The 17,779-nt window shown below is 40.9% G+C and overlaps 1 protein-coding gene across 1 annotated transcript in view; it reads right to left on the reverse strand.

Annotated features, from left to right (window-relative positions):
• Positions 1-860: 860 nt before the first annotated feature.
• The window catches only part of LOC126426441 (uncharacterized), a 73,989-nt gene continuing 57,070 nt past the window's right edge, over positions 861-17,779 (reverse strand). The window contains exons 3-4 of the mRNA XM_050088357.1: positions 13,863-14,007; positions 861-1,344 (exon numbers count right to left, since the gene is read on the reverse strand). Of these exons, the coding sequence (XP_049944314.1) occupies positions 861-1,344; positions 13,863-14,007 (629 nt within the window). The remainder of the gene's footprint in view (positions 1,345-13,862; positions 14,008-17,779) is intronic.

The raw sequence follows: 17,779 nt of genomic DNA on the forward strand, positions 1-17,779 counted from the left end.
TGAGGATACACTGTAGTCGCTGTTTGGTTCTCAGCCGCAATTCAGCGTTTAAGCATTGTAACTGCTTATTATACTGTTTTCTAACTCATTTTTGCAAATTGCAAAGTTCTTTCTATGTGGATAGTCATGTCACAGAATATTACCAGCACAATATAGTGGGAAGGCGTGACATTGTGGTGTGTCGCAGAGTGGGTGAGAGCCACAGTTCTGCAGACAGTCACCGGGGGCAGTGTGGGCGGTGCCAGCAGTGGTGTGGTGGGTTGCACGGCGGCCCCTACAGGCGCTCAGCTGATGCGGCTCCTGGCTGGAGGAACTGCACTGCAGACCGACGGGAGGAGAATATGGAAGCAAGTGGGGAAATCTACTGTTTTATCTGGTAACATCATAGTAAAGGTCCATTCTCTTTAGTTAAATGTGGGCCGATTGTATAGTTCCCAATGATAAGTGCATTATGAGGTGTGAATATTGATACTAATGTGACAATGTAATTAAACAAAGGAGGTACAGTACTGTACAATGTTTGGTGAATATACAGAGGTAAATAGAGTCTGATACCAGAAGTGACATTTATAGTGACAGAACTCACACACAGTAATCTCAGTAGGTTGCAAATTACAGTAGTTTGATGCAGCACCTTTTAGGCTGCTGTGAAATACTTTTCACCAATCGGATATTGGAGTAGTTGTTTTTATTCGCAATGAACTGAGTTATTTTTCAGTCCCCATTGTCTTTTCCAAAGTTAGCCTAGAAGCATACTCTACACATTTTTGCCTATTGTTACTGTGCATTCTTTGGTTAAAAGAAAGAATATTTATTGCAGAGGAGGTTGCTGGACTGGTTGCCTCACGACAGCATCTCCATCAGATGCCTCTCGTAGCACTTCCTGTCTGAGATCCAGGGTTGTGCGGCAATCTGGAGTTCTGCCTCCCCCCCCCCCCCCCCATCGGCCCCCACCACGGGCAGCGCAGCCACCACATCTGCGTGACTATTGCATGGTGCACAGTGTGCAGCGGCATCCACCAATTGTCATCCCTGGCATTTGGGTCGGCAGAGGGCACAACAGCAGCTGGGCCATAGCTGGGTGACCATTCACTGTGGCCATGTACTAAGGTATCGTCTGCTGTGAGCTGCTCCTGCCATCTACCACCGCACTCCAAGAGGCACCTCGCCCCTTCCACGTGTCCCTCCCTTGCTGCGAAGTGCAGGGCGGTCCCCCTCCAGAACGTCCTCCCACCCCCCGCCTCCGTGTCGGCCCCTGCGGTGACCAGCATCCTCAGCTCCCTCGCTGCCCCCTGCACAGCTGCCTGGAACAGCCTACTGCCTCTCTTCTCTGCAGACAAGCTCCTGCAAAAGAACACAGAAATTCCCACTTCTGCTACAAACACATAACACACAAATGGCGAGGAAAATTGCCATACCAGAAAAAACAACTATTCTAAATACAAATCTGTCCTAAAAGAAAGCTACTAAATTCCCCTCCCACACTACAAAACTGTGTGGAACTCTGCATGTATTAAGGTACAGCAGATCTGTTCTATCCTCCTTATAAAAAATCTTCATTCATCATCAAATTAAAAATTACTTTAAACTACCTCTAAATAAATTAGGTTGTCACATTTTGTCTCATTGATTCCTCGAAGTCACCCCCCTCGATCTCAAGAAGCTGTAGCTAACCAATCTCTCACCTCCACTACATCACACAATTCTTGCAGCTAATACTAGTTCTCTGTCTGCAGTTTAACTACCAGAGTTTGTAATGTTACTTGAATTACGTAACCATTACAGCAGCTCACCTGAACCTCTCGATACCAGCAATATTCTACTGTGTTTCTGTAAAGTAGTTGACATATTTCTGAGACAACATGCAGATTTGATTTCATTAATGTAGAGGTACTTTGATACATCGATATGTTTATATTGCAATGACATTATTCTTATGTCTATTCTTTCTTTTGTCACTATGATCTTTGTAGTACTTGTAACTCTGATTTTTGGGCGCGTAAGCGATTATTAGTTGTTAGAGTGTCGGACCTTGAGAAAGTCAAGTCTTGGACGTCATGTTGGAAAGACGCATATTGTAGTCAGCTTATAAAATGTGAACTTTAACAGTGAGGAAGATGTTTTCAAGTATGTTTTGTACTGTGAAGTGATGTTGTTTGTGTTACGTGATATTGCAACAAAAGCAATAAAAAGGAAATGTAACTTAAATTCGGAGTGCTGATTATTTTTTTACATCACCATTGCGCTAACTTTCAAAGGTTTAATCTTCAAGAATGGTTTGTGGAACACATCTATAAAACGTTTGAATTCAGCAGAATAAAACCTATGCCTCTTTGCATCTGAACTTGGAATCATCACCACCTAGATTTTCGACGATTGAGCCATGATTTTACAATGAGACCAGCGTGGGAAACACGAAAAGATGAGTGCCTAGTTTATTCACTATTACATAAAATGACTTTATTAACTCTTCTCTAATGACACCTGCCACATAATAACTTTGTTGTTGCCCAAAAATGCAGTATTTAGCAGCGTGAGCCACATCACAATCATTATTAAATTTTGACCTTTGTTGTGGTAGGGTTGTTAGAAGGTCCATGCAAGAAGAATCCCATCTCAAGGTTTTCAAAGAGGTACTTCTCTGATCGATGAGATTTCGGGATTGCAGCCGGATCATGTAGACTTCTTGCCACGATATTCCGGCTGGCAATCGTCCAGCCATCTTCAGGTGAGTGTCCATCACTGGAGACTGCAAGTTCCCGGTGTCAACTTTATGGCAAAAAATTGGCGCGAAAACGCATGCACATTGGCCTCCGTCACAGGAGCGTCCTCTATCGAAATCCATGCCCTCTGGAGCTACTGTTCTATCTGCATGCGTAAAGGTGAAAACTACATGTCCGCCCTCTGTCGGAATGCTCGCCTGCGTCGCTAAAAACAGACGTCAGATGTCGCCAGACACGTCACAATGAATAAAATGTCTTCTCGCAGAGGAAATTAGAGAGACCACTGGATTCCAAGCCTTGTCCAGTTGAAAACCACCATCACGATTTATAAGATTTTGTGCTAGGTATATCTCCACAGATTCTTTAATTACTGAAGCCCAGAAAGTTTTCGCTGGGGCCAAGATTTTCGTGGCAGAAAAATCCATAGCGTGTCCTGTGGTAATACAGTGCTCAGCTACGGCCGACTTACTGGGCTGCGAAAGGCGAGTGTGGCGTTCGTGTTCAACGCACCTTTCACGTACTGTGTGTGTCATCTGACAGACATAAGCTTTGCCACACTGGCAAGGAATTTTATAGATCCCGGCCTTCCGCAGACCCAGATCGTCCTTTACTGAACCGAGAAGGGCACTATTCTTCGCCGATAGCCGAAAGATCACTTTAACTTGATCTTTCCTTAGGATCCTGCCTATTTTAGATGAAAGGTTGCAGACATATGGAAGGACACTCACAATTGCCAGCCGAAATATCGTGGCAAGAAGTCTACATGATCCGGCTGCAATCTCGAAATCTCATCGATCATTCAATACGCCAAGAAAACTTCAAGAATCACAGGTACTTCTCTAATACGCAGCCAAAAAAATTTCAGTCCGTTGATTGGCCACTTTCTTTACACAGCCTCACCAAATATTGAAAGTTTCTGATACACAGACAACAATTTGATCAAAAAATTTCAGACATAATAAAGAGTGAGTTTATAACTCCTCCCCCATATTAAAAACTGTGTGTCTGTGTGTGTGTGTGAGACTTTGTGTCCCCAACAGCATGTGCACCTGTGTGTAACATGTACTATCATGCTGAAATGTATCAGAACGACCCGAATTGTGCTTCGCCTTATTTATATGCAGCCCACACGTTGAAGGTCCTCTACTCTCTTTTTGGTACAGTTATTTCACTACACAAAACAGTTACTGCAAGTGGTCACAAGTGACAGCTGCTCTGTATGGCTATCAGTCTTGATGCAAATTAGTATCACAATAATGCAAATATCACGAGACAGTTTACTACAAGTTACACAGCCATTACATTTGTAAACACGAACTTATTACGATGAACGACACTTAAAAAAACTTTCACTTTGAAATTATATGAAAAAAATTAGGATCTGAGAATACAATACAGCAACTATTCTTCCAGTTAACTAAAGATGAAATATCTTAAATATGGTTTCAGTCACATGTAACAAAGAATGCGCATGCTTAAACTTTAAATGACATGACAAAGTTTTGTGCTGACCAGAGATTCGAACCCAGCACTTAATTGGCTGCTTCACTAACCACAGTGAAACATTAGAAATCCTAGCGAGATGACAAACTGAAATGACAAAACGAAAAAGTTTTGCCTTACTGGGCTTCGAAGCCTGCAACCTATCGATGATGACTTCTAGTCACGAGTAGATGTTAAATATTGGTTTATGTTGTCAGCAGCGAAATGTATGGGTCGGAATTCTACAAAACATAACGAAAATTTGTGCTGACTAAGAATTGAGCCTTACACACGTTGTTGCTGACTACATACAAAGAGACTTTGACTATTGAATTCCTTTTCACCAGTGGTTAGGAGTGGTATGTTTGAACCTGACATGTTATGAGCAAAATTTCTGTGTCTGACTTGGAAGTCCAAACCAGTAAACATGATTATTGCTGATATAGCCCACAGGCATTGAAAGCAATAATAATTTGTCATATGTAATTTGGTGTGGGCATGTTACAACTTGAAATTACAAACCAGGGTTCGTGCCCAGACATGTGTCCTTTGTGAAGATCTTGAGGACTTTACAATCATGGGAAAAAAAATGAAACGATGGAAATGTATCATCTCAAAGGGATCAAATGTAATGAAAAGGGAGATTTTACTTCGAATCCCAGTCCAGCACCACTATTTTCCACATCTCAAACTCAAATACAATAAGAATTAAGTGCCCTGTGACCCTGCACAGCAATTGTCCCACTGGTAAAAAAAAAAAATATTATGTAAGAAAGGTGACAGACTTTCAACCTGGCATGACTTCCCCCTGTCAATGCCTAACCTATACTGACTCTTCTCCAGGTTCCTAGATGTGGACAGATGCTGTTTGTGCTTGCTAAAAATGATTGTGTGATGTGAGAAACAAACCCAGGCTTTCAGTATAGGTATCTAGCATCATTTCAATTTACCTTTTTTTTAACTAATAACTCTTACCACAAATTAAAATTCATGGAAGTGACAGGATTCGAATCCACTACATGCAGACTAGAAATTGGCTGTCATACCCAGAATTTTTTCATTTCACTTTTTAAACACTACACCATCTTTTTTTCTACACAATATCCTCTACACCAAAGTTTATTTTATTTTTTTAGGACATCAGTGCCAGGCAGCAGTGACAAAGAGGGCAGGGGTCAAGAATTCGGAGGCGTGGCCACCGTGCCACCACTCTACCTGTCACCTATCCACTCTTTTTTTTTATGTACGGACTTTTTTTCAGGAGACGTTGGCCAGCACCAAGCAGACGGGGGCAAGGAGGCCAGTGGTCAAGGATTCGGACGCATTCCCCACAGTCGTTTAATGGACAAAGTTAGAGCATATGGTCTATCAGACCAATTGTGTGATTGGATTGAAGAGTTCCTAGATAACAGAACGCAGCATGTCATTCTCAATGGAGAGAAGTCTTCCGAGGTGAGAGTGATTTCAGGTGTGCCACAGAGGAGTGTCGTAGGACCATTGCTATTCACAATATACATAAATGACCTTGTGGATGACATCGGAAGTTCATTGAGGCTTTTTGCGGATGATGCTGTAGTATATCGAGAGGTTGTAACAATGGAAAATTGTACTGAAATGCAGGAGGATCTGCAGTGAATTGACGCATGGTGCAGGGAATGGCAATTGAATCTCAATGTAGACAAGTGTAATGTGCTGCGAATACATAGAAAGAAAGATCCCTTATCATTTAGCTACAATATAGCAGTCAGCAACTGGAAGCAGTTAATTCCATAAATTATCTGGGAGTACGCATTAGGAGTGATTTAAAATGGAATGATCATATAATGTTGATCGTCGGTAAAGCAAACGCCAGACTGAGATTCATTGGAAGAATCCTAAGGAAATGCAATCCGAAAACAAAGGAAGTAGGTTACAGTACACTTGTTTGCCCACTGCTTGAATACTGCTCAGCAGTGTGGGATCCGTACCAGATAGGGTTGATAGAAGAGATAGAGAAGATCCAACGGAGAGCAGCCCGCTTTGTTACAGGATCATTTAGTAATCGCGAAAGTGTTACGGAGATGATAGATAAACTCCAGTGGAAGACTCTGCAGGAGAGACGCTCAGTAGCCCCGTACGGGCCTTTGTTGAAGTTTCGAGAACATACCTTCACCGAGGAGTCAAGCTCGGTACGGGCTTTTGTTGAAGTTTCGAGAACATACCTTCACCAAGGAGTCAAGCAGTATATTGCTCCCTCCTACGTATATCTCGCAAAGAGACCGTGAGGATAAAATCAGAGATATTAGAGCCCACACAGAGGCATACCGACAATCCTTCTTTCCATGTATAATACGAGGCTGGAAAAGAAGGGAGAACCGATAGAGGTACTCAAGGTACCCTCCGCCACACACAGTCAGGTGGCTTGCGGAGTATGGATGTAGATGTAGATGTAGATGAGTTACTCTGTTGTTTTAATGTATGATTTTTTTATTTTAATTTTATTTTTATTTTTAATACTTCATCCAGAAAACCATGTCTGCACAGAAACTATCTCAGCTGAGTGACAGCTTTGAAGTTTCTGTTCACGATCGTTTGTTTCCGAGGTTTGTTTGTCAAATTGATCTTCTCGTAATCCTGGGCACTTCACTCACTGGAAGCTCCATGCAACCATTTTGGATGCTCTGGGTAATGGTGAATGTAACGCAGAAGAACTTATACTTCTTTTGGTTAAAAGACATTTTGACACACGGAATAAAATAACAAAGGGTAATTAAAAGTACACTGTCTTACATCGTGAGGATAAAGTTTTCTGCCAAGATTTCTTCAACACAAAGTAAGGTGCTTCTGAGCTATGTATTTCACATTAGATCTCTGTTGTGATTAAAATTCTTCTGGGTATTATGCAGCATCATTGCTAAAAACTAACAACAATAATAAACTAAAACTGATGTTTCAGCCGAATTGCAATGGCCTTCCTCAGGGCATGACTGGTTTTGCATGGGGATAGGTGCTTCTATTTATTACAGACTATCGATGTCTGATGTCACTGTTGTAAAACTTTTAATTGGCCCTCTAATATGATTTCTGTTTCCTTAAGAATAAATAAATAAATAAATAATATATACGGTATGACAGAAAGAGAACAACGATTCGTTATGTTGTTCTTGTTTTTAAGTCTTTTCCTATTCACTATGCACACTATGTTTCATATAATTATATTTACTAAAAAATTTACAAAGTTTTTCTTATAGTTTTTCATCTTAGTGATCCACACGGGGATGGTGCGGAAGAGATATGTTGTTTTGTCGTTCAGGCGACATCAGCTTATACCCGGCTCTCGAGACTGTGCTAGCTTGCGATGTTTTACTTAACATCTGTTCATTTCATTTTCTTCAGTTAATCTGCTGTTTGTCCTTTTAGCCAGTTTACAGCATATCTTTATTGTAAATGCATATGGCATGTCACTAGGATTCAAAAAATCAGCAAGAAAGATGTTGGGATACTCTTCATGTTAGCGTGACTAACATTTTTCTGATAAATCGCAAAATGTCTTTCACTTGAGTGCACCTGTGTTCTTCGGTGTCTATTAGGTTGCAATTCTCACATGTTGGTGAATCACCCAGATGAATTGCATGAAGTTTTGCTCTGGTTGCTACTTTCCTGTTTACTACCCTGTACCATGTAGCTGTCACATTTGTTGGTACGTGAGGGGTGCTGATATTTTTCCAAATGACCTTATAGTTGTAATGTGGGTATTTTTGTACAATCATGTTTCTGCTTTTGTTTTCCATTAATTTCATGTATACGTTCTAAACTTTTACCATATTCAATGGGTGAACTCTGGTTTGAGTATAACTGAGTTCGAATAAAAATTGTTGAAAATGAGAAAAGCAGCAGACGCCTGTTGAACATCTATGGGTGGATTCAAGACAGTGGGAGCAGTTTCGCCTAGTCAGGCTCATGGGTGTCTTCTTCCACAGTTCGTATGTCGACCACATGAATAAAGCTTGTGACTATCTCCCAACTTCAATGAGATTTAATCGTCCAATTTCCGACAGAGGGTCTACGTGTTAAATTTTATCTTAAAAACTTTACAATGAGATACAAAATGATCCAAAGGTAAGAGAAATCTTGCTTCCACTTCGTATGCGTAAAACTTGTGCCACGTAGTTAACTTTAGAGACCATGTGCATATTTGCAGAGTCTGCCTTTTGGATGTCGTGAAGTCTTCTGATGCTATATTCTCCAACACTGGCTGGCATGCTGGCAAGGACTTTCCTAGAATTTGTAGCTGTAGTACGATTTATATTAGACCTGTAGTCAACATCCAGGATTTGCGTATGTGTGACCACATTGGGGCCTCCTGTGTTTTGCAAAGATGTTCCACACTCAACATTCGTGATGTACAATTTAGTGATGCTTAGCTTCGCACGTGATGCAAGTTCATATTTGCTGATAACCTGTAATGCCCTCTCCACATCACTTTCACTGGTGGTCATGAGGCGCACATCATCTGCGTATGCCTAGAATACATCATTTTGGCCGTGTATATGTAGCCCTCATAGCTGTTTCTGCCAACTGGCCAGCAGGGGCTCAGCAGCAATGGCAAATAAAGCCATCGACACAGGACAACCCTGTCGGACCAAACTCGTGAACGCAAGTTGCCTGGTTAGCCGACCATTAATGAGTTTTGATGTGCTGTTCTTCAAACTCTGCCAATGATGCTGACAAAGCATTAGGGAAAATCCAGTGCAGTCATTCTCTTGAGAAAGCACTGATGGCTCACCCTATCGAAAGCCTTCTCGACACCTAGTGACATTGCAGTGCACTGACACCTGAGGAAATGTCCCATAGCTCTGATGTCCTTATATTCACAAACACTTTGGATAATTGATCTGTCTCTATCCAGACAAGTTTGAAATGGACAGGTTACCTCAAGTATTATTTGCAGCCTGCGGGCAAGAATGCATGCCATAATTTTGTAATCACTATTTAGTAGAATAATTGACACACTGTGGGCGTTTCCGAACTAGCACTACGATTCCTTCCAAAATTCCTTTGAGATTTGCATGAGAATGCATTAGTTCATTACATACTGTGGGCTATTTAATTTCATCCGCGTAAGGAAAACCTCATGAAACTCTGCCAGGAGGCTGTCAGGCCCCAGTGCTCTGTTTTTGGGACTCTGCACAATTGTGGTTACCAGATCATCATCATCAATCTACTCTATAAGACTCCGAGATGCCACATTGCTATGTCTGCCTTGAAGATTTTGTAATAGTTGTTCTGCTTCGCAATTAACAGCCCTGGCCGACATTAGGTCAGCAAGATGGCCACAGGTTTCCTTTATAGTGCTGCTCTGTGTTGTCAAAACAGCCCCGTCAGTCCTGTTAAGTGCTGTGGCCATTTTCTGTGTCCTCTCTTCTGTTCACGTATGACACGAAATATAAGATTTTTCACCGAAAGTAGCACCCTGCATTACTGCATGTATTTGTAATCCTAACTGTTTTCCCACCAGAGCAAAAATTTTTCATCTGATTTGTTTGATCGCAACATAATTTTCAATGACAGATGCATCCATTTTGTGCAGGTCTGGCAGTTTTCCTGTACCAGAAGCTTTTTTCCCATAAAGTTTCAACATTTTGCTTAGTCACAGTTTCACGGATTTTAACCACCTGGCCACAGAAGAATTATAGGATGTGAACTTACTTTCGCATTTCTGCCAAGTTTTGCAGGAACACTCGTGGCATTCGGCACCTGGAAGCTAAACTGCCATGTAATGTTTGGCACTGTGGGTGCCCTGTCTCTCCACATTAAAGTACGCATCATTTATGACGGCGGCCAAGTTTAGGTTCGTTCTGCGCATCTGACATCACAAAACACAGTCAGCCAATGAACAGAGAACGACGTTGCCAGATCTCGACTGCAGTACAGAGCATGGACGAGTGTCTTCAGTTTTAGAAACGTTCAGTCATAAATAAAGTAATAGAACAAAAGCAGTGTCTTGATAGCAGACTTTCTTTTATAGAAAGTTTGGAAAAAGCATTCTTTATACCAATTGCTTCATATTCTATTAATTAATTAAACCAAACAAGCAATAAGACTCCTAATTCAGGCGATAGCAAGGAAAGGTGTTTGTATCAATCTCACGAACCGCTTTTTCGCAACAAAGAACAGCGGTAATTGTTTATTTCCTATTGTACTTCGACAAAGCGTGAGTAATTCATAGTCATACCAACAGTTTTTGTCAGTATTTTGCGTGACATGTTAGAGTCCTCCTGGCGTTCTGTGGATAGACGAGCTGCGTTAGTGTAATGTTTAAGGTGTTGGGCTTCTATGCCAAAGGTTATAAGTTCAAACCTTGTGCGGTGCGTAATATTTTCATTATTTAAAAACAATATCGAAGTGCCTTACTTCACGAATTATATTCGTTTGAATGCAATTTTTTGAAATTTCTAGTGCTTTGTCTCTTCATTAACCCTTTCGCTGCTGCAGACACGTGCTCCCCGCATTCCGCGCTGTGCGCGGTTTTGTCATCACTGCACTGCTTGCCTGTGCAGACACATGGTGTTCCCACTGCTTTGACACACTTATCATTCGATTTCACAACAACTATTTGGCCCAAAAATTTGATTTTTACACGTCTTCTTGACTGATACCTTCCCCCCTCAACTTTTACCTCTGCAAACTCTTCAAAATTTTGTGCAATGGTTTAAAATATTTAATGCTGCATAATAACTGTGTTGAACATCGAAACAAAATTAAGTCATTTATGGGGGGAAGGTATCAGTCAAGAAGACATGTAAAAATCTAATTTTTGGGCCAAATAGTTTTTGTGAAATCGAATGATAAAGTGTGTCAAAGCAGTCTGAACACCATGTGTTTGCACAGGCGAGCAGTGCAGTGATGACAAAATCGCGCACAGCGCGGAATGCGGGGAGCACGTCTTTGTAGCAGTGAAAGGGTTAATACGGCCGTGGTGGCTTTACTTCATAAACTGCGCGCTCCCCCCTAAACATAAACTTGTGAACTATGCTATACTATGGCGCTGCTTCTATTGGCTTGTGCGTCGTGTGCAACTGGCAACGCAGCAATCTCCCGCATCTGGGCGGGCATGCGCGAGCCGCCAAGATAAAAGAATTGAACTATAGTTGTGCACACACAAGTGCAGCGTGCTCAGTACAGCTGGTGGACCACACTTCTATGTGCAGGACATTAGTATCTAAGTTGTTGGATACATATAGCCTAACCAAGCGACTTGCCAAGTAATTAGTAATTAGTAATAAACCCGGGTGCGTCACGTTTTTGTACAAACACGTGTTAGTTAAATGAAACTCTTTATTTAATTTTGTATTCTAATTCAGCGCACAGGTTAAAATTAGGAGCTTGAGCTTTGGGACTTACGCCTCATTTGAAATCTCCTGCTAAAATGGTATTATCATAATGAACTCTGAATAGGGGGAATTTTCGTATCTAATAGATCTCCGCTCACTTGCTTTGTTTACTGCTACCAGATGGAGCATGTATGTTAATTGTCTGGCAGTTGTAGTCACTACAAGCTAACCCTCTACTATTTGTGAGTTGTTCACTGTGAGGAACATTATTATATTCTTTCGAGAGTATCGCTGTCACTAACTCATTTCCAGTTCCAGTTACAGCACTATGCCCCAAGATACTGTATAGTGTGGTGCCTGTTACTTCTTGAAGTACTTGTAAAATAATATAAATGTGTGCCGCATACAGAAATCCTTGAAGCTATTAAATTTCAGACAGCTGCATATGCAGTTGATGTTCAAACCTGTGATTCTGCAGGCTTGAGAGGGATTCATAATATACTATGTTTCATAAATTCAATTCTTTCATCATACGAGGTTAGTATGAAAGTCAAGAAAAAGTGTCACATACATATCCGCCACCTGTGACTTGGTACGGGTGAGGTAACCGTTCGTGATCATTGCTTCACTGGAAGTTGAAGGAGTTTCATCTCTCTATCTGCCATGGTCTCGTCCGCCCAGTTCTTCACAAACACAGATCTGAACATGGCATCTGTGGCTGTACAGAGGAATTCTCTGGTATTTTTATGGAGAGCTGCACATGCATCTTGTTGTGCTTCCGTGGGGGTCGGCACACTAGCAGCGGGTGGCGGGTGAACAGGTTCAGACTGACTATGATTAGAACCTTCCTCTGAACTTTCATTTAATTTCCAGACTGCTTGTTGGATCTTTTCGCACATCAGTGGAACAATTTGCTTAGAAGCTTTATGCACAATCCTCCATTCTATTTTTTTCTGTGGGAGCGGCTTTTCGGCGGGCTTGCAGAATTTTCTGCTGCAGTATCCCCTTCAGGTTCACTGACGTTCCACTGCACGGACAGTGCATCCAATGTCGGAATACTATTCAGAACTGGGTCATTTAGGGCTTCCTTGGAATGTTCGGCCAGTTGCACTGTGGCTGAAATGCCCTCCACTATTTGAGTGACTTCTGTCGGAGTAACGGCAGTAGTAGCATTATCAGTCTGAGGAGTGATCACAGGGGGACCGTTGGACGGGAGTCAAGTGACAGCTGCCACATACATTATGGGCATGAAGGACTCAAATGTCCAGCCCGTCAGCAGCTAGGCCACGAGCCGTCATAAGCATTGGACCCACATGTACCCTGGCGAGCTATGTCCTAGGCTGCCCTTCATACATGACAATAGTTCGGCAGTTCCACTGTAAGTTGTCTGATACCGTTCAGCACCGGACACTTATGTGAGATTGACAATTTTCTGGAATATTACTGAGCACTTTCCCATTAGTCAAGACTACTGCATTTATTTGCTCACCCAGAACTTGGAATGGAGATTCAAAAATCCTTACTGTTCTTATGCAAACACCAGTGTGGGGAATAGTAGCTTCGCTAATGTTTGTCAGAATGCTTGAATCTAAAGGTTCCTTCACTATATTTGACTATTTTCTCAGAAAGATTGGCATTAATCAACCTGACATACACAACAGCACCCACAATCCAGAAATAGATAGCAGTTATGTCATCACAACCTATCTTCACAGATCCTTCAAGAAAAGATTTTGACGATGCCATTATGGCCGTATCACTTTAGGACATGGTCTAAAAAAGATATGAGGATGGTCATTACAGATTGAAACCGGTCATCGTCTAAAGAATTCATTTGTGATCAGAGACTGGAATAAAAAAGCATTTTACAGATTTAGATTCATAAAAGTCCGATTTAACAAAGTTCCAATTAAAGGTGAACTTCAAAGTGTCTGCTGTGTTAAGTTGACTCATACCAGCATCTTCTGACATTCACAAATACACAAACACTACAGTGGAAAGCTGCAGTAAGCCCTCAGACTTAGCACAGGTGAGCAAGACACCGCAGCTTGCAGCAGTGGTCCACACTGAAGTTCACTTACCAGCAGCAAAATGTGCGCATGTCTGATTTGGAAATACATGACAAAAAATTCTGTGCTCACCGGGAATCGAACCTCACACATCTCTCCACCAGTAGGTAGGAGTGTCTGACTGAGTCTAAACAAATACATGTTGTTATTGTTGACAAAGCATGGAGAGGCAATTAAAAATCATAGCAATTTGCCACATTTACTATGACTGCTGGTTATACCAAAATAATCAGTACTCTGAGGGTAAAAATTGGGCCCATGTAGTGACAACTCACCAGAACTGAGATAGCTGCATCCTCAGGTGGAGGAGTGTGTCGGGCAGCTGTGGGCAGCACAGCTGCAGCAGGACTCTGGTTGTGATCGCTGTGGGGCTGACAGTGAGTGCCGGGGGTCGCCCTTCTCCTTTTAGTAGCTGGCGCGCTGCACAGGGAGGCAATGGGTTCACAATGGTTCGAATGGCTCCTAGCACTATGGGACTTGACTTCTGAGGTCATCAGTCCCCTAGAACTCAGAACTACTTACACCTAACTAACCTAATGACATCACACACATCCATGGCCGAGGCAGAATTCGAACCTGCGACCGTAGCTGTCGCGCGGTTCCAGACTGTAGCGCCTAGAACCACTTGCCCACTCCGGCCGGCAGGCAATGAGTGGGTGGGCATGTTCATACAGGGGCCAGGAGGCTGCTTGCCACAGGTGCTAGCGTTGACGGACTATTTACAGCAATAACAGAACATACAGTGCCAACAATAAAAGTGTCACTTAATATGACTGACTCACCAATTAACTAGACTATTTCTGCACTGCTTCTCCTACATTCCCCACTAGCATAGCTTCAGGTGCCAAACAACAAATTGTTCATAGTGAAGCCCAAACCAAAGCCCAAACATAGGGGCCAACAATTTTGCTACACTGACAAAAGAACTTTTAGACAGAATTTAAAAGCAGTTGAAGTCAACTTTTGGTTGTGAGGTTTTTGAAACCTAATAGAGGAGTGCTGAATGATATCACTGCAGAAAAACAGAGAGAGAGAGAGAGAGAGAGAGAGAGAGAGAGAGGTGGGGGGAGGATAGTGAAAACACTCTAGTCAGTTGCGGTATCAACTTACTATGGAAACTATGTGAAGCCTGTCATGGATATGCAGAAGTTGTTTGATAAATTGACATTATGACAAACAGTGGAAAACTACTGTGCAATAATGCATGAAGTCTGAGGGAATGAAGAAAAATTGACAGGAATTACAACAGCTATGCTAAAAAAGTTATCAAGAATAGTTTCAAAATTTGCTTTTGAGTAAAGCAAATAGAACTATATATGCATGTAATGTCTCCGTAATTTGACTCCTAGAAAAGACAGCAGAGGTGATGTGTTTCTCAAACAATAACTTTCATCTTGAGAAGTTTCGAATACAAGCTACCATTAAATGAGAAATATGGGCTAGGCAGTGTAGGCAATATTATCTCATGGACAATGTTTACAATCATCAAGTGATACAAAGAGCATGGCATGGATATTTTTAAAAAATTCAAAAGCAAAGGATAAGACTGTAATAGTGTGTGCGAATTTTGTGTGTGTGTGTGTGTGTGTGTGTGTGTGTGTGTGGTATCAGATAGACAGAGGTAACAAATGGGTCATTCCATGACAAGTGGCCTAAGGGTCCCCACTCGTCCATCTTCAATTTTGATGAAATTTTTACAGGATGTACATATAGAACTTACATGAAGCACTGCCAAATAACACCTTCATAAGTAGTATGGTGGGGCCAGTAGCCACCTTTTCGTAAAGGCTCATTTTTTGACATTGTGACTGAAATGAATAAATGATCAACTTTGTTTTACCACTTGTTCAGGATCTAAGAGACCTGTTGTGCTGAAACTTTGTGATCCTGTTCAACTTTTTGGGTAAAATAGCTTTGTTGCAGTACAAAAGGTCAAACTATGGTAAATTCATCATAGTGTGCTATCAAAGTAGCTCATAAATCTTGCAGTGCCAAATTTTGACTATATTGCCTTGTATCTACTGAAAGAATAATTTTCTGAAGCTGATACCCTAGTTATCTGCAACCTGTCAGCATGTCACAAAGCTCTGCAAGTGGCATCCAGATTGCTCAAATAATAACTGAGTTATCTGAGCTCGCCTTGTCTGATCAGAAAAAGTTGTTTTCATTTTGGAGGCAGACCAGTTTAGTGTCAACAATGTTTAGTGTCAACAATGGAGTTTGGTAACATTCTTCAACAATCAGTCTGAAGCACATTATTGTGTAGTGAAGAGTGTTCAGATGTTGTGTGTGCCTTTTTAAATGATGTAAAGTTTGTTGTCATTACTGGATAAACATCTTTTTTTCGGTAATTAACAATTATTTCAAGATAAGGGGTGACTCTTTAGAAATGTTTATCAGATTATTTTAATTTTTTTCTGTTGTATTCTCATTATCTATGATTGTTTCATATTTTTCAGTTGAAATATACACTACTTCTACTTTATCTAATATTGAAACAAATGGCAATTGGAAGCATAAATTTAATTGTAGTGTAATGGATATCAACGAGGTTTCAGTACCATGTGTCATTGTCCTTGCAGATAATTCTGCATGCCATCTGAAAATACACACACATCAACAAGGCTTCATGCCAATCAAAGAATTTTCAGTACAGCAACAGGAATTAATAAAGCAGTTAAGCCTTATCGAAAATGCGCAAATATTCCTTCATCACAAAGCAATACTTGTGGTCAAATATGATTTTCTACAGAGATCTTGTTGTAATCATTTTGGTGCAAAAAACCATTCTATTAAAAAGGGTTACGGATTGTCAATGTGGAAACAGCAAAACAGTTGCAAGCCGTGACTAAGAGCAATGTGAAACCTGTTCGGAAGATCTGTCCAACTTGCAGAAACAATTTTTAGCAAAGAAAGCAAAAAAATCACAATCAACTTCAAACCAGTCAGAAGATGAAGCATATCCAGAAGTATCAATTAATTCAAGTCTAACTGCTTTTAGGGTCTCCCCTCTAAAGTTTCAGAGAGTACCAAAAATGGATGTGAAAGGTTACGCAAAATGAAAACTAAGCGAAGCTCAAGAGGCAATTGCAAATAACATTTTTGCTGCTGGAGGATTCACCCCAAAAGATCTTCAAACACCTAGTACAAGCAAGACATGTCCTGATTGTGAAGATTATAAGCAGCTGATTAAAGAATTGAAAGAGAAGTTGCAATTTTCAATGCTGTCTGAAAAACTGCAAATATTGGCATTAGTACCACAAAGTTGGACTGCAAAACAGACAATGCAAGAATTTGGTGCTTCAGAAAGAAAATTTTAACATTAAAAACTGAGCAGAAAGCAAGGTTCAGAAATGGCTGCATAGTACCAGGGACAAGAGAGAATCATCATTTTGTGCCATTAAATGAAAAGCAAGTATGTATTAGAAGAGTATCAAATGACACAAATTTTTTGGGGGCAAATGTTGACCAAAGTCATATAGTTTCATTCAGAAATATTACAGCCTTATAACCGGGCCAATATATTGCCTGTATATATGATGGAAAATGATGGATTGGAAATGCGTCTTAAGCTTCAGAAGAAGACAATGATGTTATAGTCAGTTTCATGCACCCCAATGGCCCTGCACATTCATTCTATTGGCCAGCTAGGCAGGATGTTTGTTGGATTCGAAACCAACACATTATTTCTGTCATTCCAGCTCCATCAGCAACAAGAATGAGCTGACATTATAGCTTGTTAGAATCAACCGTAATTGCTATTAGTAACAAATTTCAGCAAATGAATCAATAATAACTGAAATATTTGGCTTGGGAACCACAAAGAGTACAACTGGCACATATATTTTTTAATGTAATACAAATGTACGTTTATTTGGTATGACAAGATTTATGGGCCACTTTGATACCACACTATGGTTAATTTACTATAGTTTGACCTTTTGTTTGACAGCTAGGATATTGTTCCCAAAAAGTTGAACAGGATCACAAAGTTTCAGTATGAGAGGTCTCTTAGATCCTGAGTAATGGTAAATGGAAGTTGATCATTTATTCGTTTAAGTCGCATTGTCGAGAAAAGTAATGGAATGAAAGTATAAGTTTATTAGTTCTTATATTCAAAGTCTCCAAAATAAAAAGAACTTTTTATGATCAAACAAGGTGAGCTCTTTTCAATGGTGCCAAGACAAATCAA

Source organism: Schistocerca serialis, chromosome 11, assembly GCF_023864345.2.
Source record: "Schistocerca serialis cubense isolate TAMUIC-IGC-003099 chromosome 11, iqSchSeri2.2, whole genome shotgun sequence".
In the NCBI taxonomy this organism is placed as follows: domain Eukaryota; kingdom Metazoa; phylum Arthropoda; class Insecta; order Orthoptera; family Acrididae; genus Schistocerca; species Schistocerca serialis.